The sequence below is a fragment of the Acomys minous genome (genome assembly GCF_964271855.1).
Source record: "Acomys minous genome assembly, chromosome: 6".
NCBI lineage: Eukaryota > Metazoa > Chordata > Mammalia > Rodentia > Muridae > Acomys > Acomys minous.
Genome location: NC_140487.1, coordinates 120,277,243 through 120,284,561, shown reverse-complemented (window position 1 = coordinate 120,284,561; position 7,319 = coordinate 120,277,243). Strand labels below are relative to the sequence as shown.

The 7,319-nt window shown below is 47.5% G+C and overlaps 1 protein-coding gene across 1 annotated transcript; it reads right to left on the bottom strand.

Moving 5' to 3' along the window:
• Window positions 1-3,328: 3,328 nt before the first annotated feature.
• LOC311600474 (PRAME family member 20-like) lies at window positions 3,329-5,751 on the bottom strand. The gene is made up of 3 exons (XM_084787213.1): window positions 5,382-5,751; window positions 4,314-4,904; window positions 3,329-4,015 (listed from the first exon to the last, which is right to left on the bottom strand). The coding sequence occupies exons 1-3, from the start codon at window positions 5,666-5,668 to the stop codon at window positions 3,451-3,453; spliced, it is 1,443 nt and encodes a 480-aa protein (XP_084643339.1). The 5' UTR covers window positions 5,669-5,751; the 3' UTR covers window positions 3,329-3,450.
• Window positions 5,752-7,319: the final 1,568 nt, after the last annotated feature.

The following is a 7,319-nucleotide window of genomic DNA, read 5'->3' as shown; positions in this document are numbered from 1 at the left end:
GACACACAGATCAAGATTTCCTGTGTCATTGTTGGACTTCTCGCTCTGGTCATGATGGAGCAGCACACGGTCAGGAGTTCCTTCCTGGCTATGGGGCTGGTACAAAGATGCTGAACCTGATGGGGCCAGCGAGTTGAGTCTGGGCTTCGGGACACCCAAAGTCTCCTCTCACTCCGAATCAGTAACACTTATTTTCTCACAGCTCACAGCTCCACAACCTAACCGGTAGCTTCCTTCTTTTTTAAGATTTTATTTACTTCTTTTATGTATATAAATGCCAAGTCTGTATGTACACCTGCATAACAGAAGAGGGCATCAGATCCCACTGTAGATGGTTGTGAGCCACCAAATGGTTGCTGGGATTTGAACTCAGGACCTCTGGAAGAGCGGACAGTGCTCTCAACTGCTGAGCCATCTCTCCAGCCCCAGTAACTTCCTTCTATTGGGTGCTTTGTCCCAGAAGATAATACATGCATTTTCCAGTGTATAGATTAGCAGAGTTTCTTTTGTGAAAGCCAGAAAACACGCGACAAACTTGAATGTCATGAACCTGTTGACTGACTCACTCCCCAACCCTGAAGTTTCATGTCATTTATTTACTTGTTAGCTATGGATGTAGTTTTGTACTTTTCTTTTTTGAGAAAAGGTTTCTCTGTGTAAGAGCCCTGGCTGTCCTGGACTGGCTTTGTAGACCAGGCTGATCTTGACCTCAGATCTGCCTGCCTCTGGCTCCAAAGAGCTAGGACCAAAGGCAAGCACCACCATGCTCTGCTATGGATTCATTATTGAGACAGGGTCTTGCTCTACAGCTTAGGTTGATTTGAAACTCCGACTCCCAACAACCCTCCTTCCTCAGCCTTCCTCCTAGTAGTATGAGTGTTGTGACCTAATCTTGGGAGGACCCTGCTGTTTGGGGGAGGTTGCATCCTCCCAGTCTAGATAGCTACTCTGAACTTGGTGTAATGTGTAGGGCTCCCTCTCCCAGCAGGGTGTCCTGATCTCTGCCTGACTTCATCTGGAGAATGGCTCTGGACACAGATGCTCCTAAGCACAGTTGATGTGTGGTCTGGACTCAGCTCCCTGCTAGCTCTCCACTCCCCCATGGATAGGATAATTAGGTTGTGCTCCTGTATGTATAATAGGAGTGTTCTGACAATTGAAAAAGAAGCAGCTTTTTGTTGTTGTTGTTGTTGTTGTTGTTGTTGTTGTTGTTGTTTTGAGACAGGGCTTCTATGTGTAGCCCTCACTGTCCTAGACTTGCTTTGTATGACAGGGTGGCCTTGAACCCACAGCAGTCCACCAGCCTCTGCCTCCTGAGTGCTGGGATTACAGGCGTGAGCCGTCACACCTGGCACAAACCAACCATCCTTAAAGTGCCTGGTTTCAACCAATTATGTAAACCTGCCTGGGAAGCTACCTACCTGCTTCCCAAGAAATATACAGTCTTTGTTCTCCCTGATTAAAGTTGAGCTAGCTCCCTGAAGTGGTTTCTTGACTGTCTGTTCTACACCATATTTGTGCTTGGCACCTTTCAAGCTCTGCATGGAAGTATAAAGTAGTGGTGTGTGCCACCATAACTCCACACAACCCTTTCTTTGCTAACAGTGCCTTCTAGTCTTGACCAGATTCCCAAATCCATACCCAGTTCATCCTACACCCCTAGGTAGCTGGGAAAATGATTGCATCCATGTGTCATCCAGAGGAGGCAGGAATTAGAGATGGGTCCCAACCGGAGCTCACTCATGTCCCTTTGTGGGAGCACTGATGGGGGATTGCTGATATGGGGCCTCACTCTGAGAATTTGGGAAAGGAAAAGCCTGTCTGGGCTTGATGAGGTCATTTTCAAGAAACTAATTGCTTTATTTTATTGGCTGTCCTGGACTCACTTTGTGGATGATCCTGGCCCAGAGCTCACAGAGACCCACCTGCCTCTGCCTCTAAAGTATTGGTACGCTTATTCATAATAATCATCACAATGAAAACACTACAAAAGTTTGGATGCAATATTTTATTGCTACATGGTCCTTCATACACAAGGAAATAAAAGGGCAGGTTTCCAGGACTCATTAACAAAATGAAGAGAGTTCACCATGGAACATTTAAAATGTATTCTTCAAGACAGGACATGGAGTTTGCCTACCTCCTAGAGGCTGCTCTGAGGATGTGACCATCAGAGGTCAGGGGCCTTGAAGAATAGTGCTCCACAGTCAGGTGGTCCACAAGCTGGGCTTGGGGGTACATGTCAGTGGCCTCAGCATTCATGGAGCCCAGAGGAGACTTTAAATGAGTTCAATGCCAGAGGGGGCTGCATGATATCATTAAAGACATGGAAGAGAAAAATGTTCTTCAAAGAACAAAAATCCTTAGCCAGTCCTCAAGTGCCATGGACCATCCCAGTCCAGCATAGGTTCTTGGGAACGGGAGTTCTCAAACAGTCAGTGCACAAGGATTTGGCAAAGTGACAAACAGACAAACCCAGGGGAGAGTTTGATTTCACTGTGTTTTTCACGCAAGCAGTCTAGATTTTATGCACATTTTTTGAATCAGAGAGTGAGTTGTGGTTACATTTCCCATGGAGTAGGTTCAAGGGAACCAATCAGCAACCAGGCATACACAGTACAAGGCACAGAATGCAAAGTAATTTTAAGTTATTGACTTGAAATAATGCATGGTACAGAATACACCATGAAGAGGTCATCACTGTTAAGTTCTTGGTTTGGCATCAGTGTGCTTGTGTCCTCTTCGTTAAGGGTCAGTGTTCTCTCATTAATGCAACATATGCCCAACACCTGTGAGCCAAGGCAGTTTTTTAAGGCTTCCTTACTAATATCTGAACACTGCTATTTGGAGCTTTTGAAACAGTTTACTTCTTTGTAAATCATAATACAAACAATTAGCTAATGATTAATTCATAGCCATGTTTCTTTAAATAAGGGGAGAGGAACTTGATGGTAAATGCAGGCCTGAATGGTCCCTGCTGCGGTCCCAAGTTTGGGAGTTTCATAGCAACGTAGTCATCTTCGGATACTCTTGGTATGGAAGTAAGGTTAGGAGAAAGAATAGAGACACAGTATGCCAACACAATGAGAAAAAGAAGGCTGCAATCAATTCCTCCTGTCAGGAACAACAGGCTAATTCCAGAAGGCTGTCTCTGGATAGGGGTCTTTACCTCAGGTGGCACAACAGCATATGTCACACAGATTCCACTGGAGGGATCCTGACACTCTATACAGCACATTTTGAAGTGTAGAGATGTATGACTCCCCTGGACATCACTCTTCACAGTCCCATAGTAGTCCATGTCACAGTTGACCCTTGTGGTCTGTCCCAGTTGCACACCATGCTTTGCAAAACTTGATCAGTGTCAGAAGACGTGTGCTCAGCAGACCCTTGATGAGAGACTTGTCCACAGACATTCCTGTCTCATTATCAAAACCAACCTTCTCCTGTTTACTGCCAAGAATGGTAAAATCTGGTCGATTGGAGAGAGTCACAGTGAGGACAATATACAAGGCACAACTGAGTAGCAATGGAGATGGACCGGGGCTCCCTGACAGTGCCAAGTGTGTTCCTGAGCTCAGAACAAAGCTGGTGAAATCTCTGTAAGTTTACATGTCCCATCGCATAGGACTCCAGAGGGGCAGGGTAGAACCCCTGGGCCATGTGGCTTAGGTTGGCGGTGTGCTGCATAAGGTCCTTCAGGACAGCCATGGAGAAGTCATTGTCATAGAAATTGACCCTGGTGAGCTGAGAGCACTGGCTCAAGGCAGGGAAGAGAGAACTGATCTGAGAGTCCTTCATCCTACAACCCTCCAAGTCCAGGATCTGCAGAGTGTCTGCCACATTCTCTAGGAAGATTCTGAGAGGCACGAGACTCAGCTCAGATAAAACGACACCTCCCAATTGCAGATGTTTGAGATGATGGAGACGGTGACACTGGGCAAAAGACTCCAAGTCTGCCTGTGATAAGTTGCAGAAGCTGATGGACAGGAACTCCAAGGGGGTCTTCAGACACCTAAGGAAAGACAAGGGGGTTAGTGTGGCATGCAGTGAGAGTGCTGACCTGGAGTAGGGGGAACCACATAGGCAGAGTCAGTGTGACCGTGAGATGTCACTAAGGACCCACTGCAGCCTGTTGAGTGTGCTCACTCAAGTCACACCTTTCTAGGTCGGGGCCAGTGACCAATGTGATTAGACTCATTCCTGATCGGGAAATCTACAGTATTTGCCAGACATCAAACGCACACTAGTCTACATAGGACACAGGAGATGTTGGCTGTGGTAGCAGCAAGACCTCTCCCCTCCTTTCTCACCAGAGCAGCTGCTTCATGTGGCCCCTGAGAAAGTAGACACCAGACAAGGAGAGATGCTGGAGACTGTTGAGCTTGGAGAACTGAGACCGGAACACGGTGACTTTCTTCCTCTGTGCCTCTGTTAGTGTGTTATCAGGATTGGAGCCGGCGTCATTCATTGCTGTTAGAAAGAATTTGCGAAGATTTCTCATCTGACCGAGGCAAGGTTCAAAAGACGTCAGTGTGGCCAGAGTCCAGCCTACATTCAGTTCCAACTCCTCAATGCAATCTGGCTGTAAAATCTGCAAGACCTTCCTCACAGTGTCCATGGATGATCCCGAAATGTGCATTTTCCTGCAATACAGCTGCAGGGAACCTCTTCTCTTTTGTGCCCACTGCAACAAATATTCATGGTGTTCATCCAGAAAAAACCCAAAGCTCAGGTTGGTGACCACCTTCAAACACCAGGTCAGTGCGTATCTATGGAGGCCTGTTGCTCTTGGCTTCTCACGCACACTTTCTGCTGAGCGGTCTCCATCCTCTGTGCCAGCCCACACATCCCAGAAATCATGGTGCACACTGCTCAGGTCCAGCACTTGAAGCTTCCTCTTCCTGTGAGGAAAACAGGAAGAAATGTCAGACCATACAAAAGACCAAGCACACAGCAAGCTCTTCAGAGCTCTGTTGTCAGCTGTTCCCTGCTCAGCCTCTTGCATATTTTATTGCTCGTCCTGGGTCTCCACACAGCAACTGGAGCCTGCCAGGCAAGACCTCTTTTCCTCAGCTGCATCTGGAGACCAGGCCTGCCTCCTCCACTCATTACTCTGGACTTGTGCTGTCCCTATTTCTACTGCCAGATGGAGACACAGGGACTGGCTCATTCTACTGTGGCTACACCAGCTCCAGCCTACACCGCACTCGTAAGGGGTATTGCTACAAGGACACAACAGCTGTCCAGGACCCTGCAGCTCCCCAAGCGGATACCAATAGAAGCCTCTGATCCTTCTTTGACCCCATTAGCCAAGAGTCCAGACTTCCTTTTCCTCCACACAAATGTGACCTACTGCGCATTACCTAGTCATTACTTACTTCTTGCGAAAGATTCCTGTCAGCTGCATGTCTACACCAGCCAGGACAGCTTGCAATGTTGTCACATCCGGGAATTTCACCAGGGCTCCCACGGGGAGGCAGGGAAAGGGCCAGGCAGCCACCATGGCCTGCAGTATGGTCAGGTGTCTGCCAGCTACGACTGCCTTCATCAGTGGTGGGAAGAGCTTTCTGGGCAGGTCCTTCAGAGCAGAGATGGCCAAGGCCTCGTCTCTCAGCAGGCTCTGCAGTGCCAGGGTCAGGAGTGTGGGTGGGGCCTGGGAGCTCATCCTGATGGATCTTCAGGCAGCAGTGAAGCTCTCAGAAGTCCAGGCCTGGCAAAAGTGGAGAATTCAGCCTGTTCTTTTGTACTATTTGGTGGTCTCAAAGGCAAATCCTTCTCGCTCTCTCCCGTGGAGTCTCTGAGGAGAACCTGCATAGAGGCACATATTCACCATCAACATACAAGGTAGCAAGCACTGGCCCTCCTCTCTCCTCTGAATCTCCTTCTCCATTGGGCAGGTGATTCAGGGGATAGCAACCTGACCAGCTTCTGTTTTCTCTTATTTTTCGAGACAGGGTTTTTCTGTGTCATATTGGCTATGCTGGACTCACTTTGTAGACCAGGCTGGCCTTGAACTCACAGAGAACTGCCTGCTGCTGCTTCCCCAGTGCTTGGATTAAAGACCTGAGTCTCCACCCCCTCACCTGACCAGCCTCCTCTCCTGCCAAAAATACACTGATTACCTTTCAAGTCCCCAAGAAAGGCTGCACCACCAGGTGGTAGTGACATACACCTTTATTCCCATAAAGGAGGACTTAGAAGGCAGAGCAAGGGAGGGAGTGATTTCCAAGACTTCAAGGCCACACTGCTCTACAGACTTAGTTCTAGGGAAGTAAGGCCACACAAAGAAAGCATGTATGAGGCTACCGTGGTGGTGCATGCTTTTAATCCCAGCTCTTGGGAGCCAGAGGCAGGTGGATTAATGTGAGTTCAAGGCCAGCCTGGTCCACAAAGGGAGTCCAGTACAGCCTAGGCTATACAGACAAATCCTGTCTTGATAAAAACAAAACAAGGGCTTGAGAGATGGCTCAGTGGTTAAGAGCACTGTCTGTTTCCCAGAGGTCCTGAGGTCAAGTCCCAGCAACCACATGGTGGCTCACAGCTATCTGTAATGTATATGTATATGTAGGCAGAGCACTGTAAACATAGTAATACATAGAGTGAAAAAACAAAACAAAACAAAAATAAAATATTGTGTGAAGAAAAAAACCCACTAAACCGGGTGTGGTGGCTCACAGCTGTAATCCCAGCACTCAGGAGGCAGAAGCAGGCTGATGGCTGGGAGTTCAAGGCCAGCCTGGTCTACAAAGTAAGTCCAGGATGGATAAGATAACATAGGGAAACTCTGTCACAACACCAAACCAAAACCAAAGCAAACCAAACCAAACCAAAAAAAAAAAAAAAAAAAAAATACACACACACACACAAAAGCAAAAACCAAAAAACAAAAAACAAAAACAAAAAAACCGCTAGCACTACCATCAATAAAAACACAAATTAAATAAAAGGCAGTGCCTATGTCATATGCCCAAGACTCTGCCTTAGATGCCACGGAGGAACTGAGGAGAATCTCTGACGTGGCTGACACCACCCTTTGCTTTTGAAGGCTTCTGAGCTTGGGGTGGGGAACTGGTTTTATTACCCTAGTTTGGGGTTGAGGTAGAAGGTCTATACTCGTGGCCATCTGGCTGCACAACCTGACCTTGTCTGAAATGTAAAAGCCCAAAAGAGACAGTAAGGTTCCCGAAAGCCACTCCTCTTTGGAGACCAGGCAGGCTCCTGAGTGCTGGGATTAAAGGCCTCTGACACCATGCTCTGCCATTCTGTTGTTTGTTTGTTTTCAAGCAAGGGTTTCTCTTGTTCTAGACTTGCTTTGT

What these genes read in the sequence shown, in the direction of transcription:
- LOC311600474 (XM_084787213.1), bottom strand. Translation starts at nt 5,668, where the DNA reads ATGAGCTCCCAGGCCCCACCCACACTCCTGACCCTGGCACTGCAGAGC. An exon ending in ACAGGAATCTTTCGCAAGAA is followed by an intron (nt 4,905 to 5,381) that starts GTAAGTAATGAC and finishes TTTTCCTCACAG; the next exon opens with GAAGAGGAAGCTTCAAGTGC. An exon ending in CACATGAAGCAGCTGCTCTG is followed by an intron (nt 4,016 to 4,313) that starts GTGAGAAAGGAG and finishes GTCTTTCCTTAG; the next exon opens with GTGTCTGAAGACCCCCTTGG.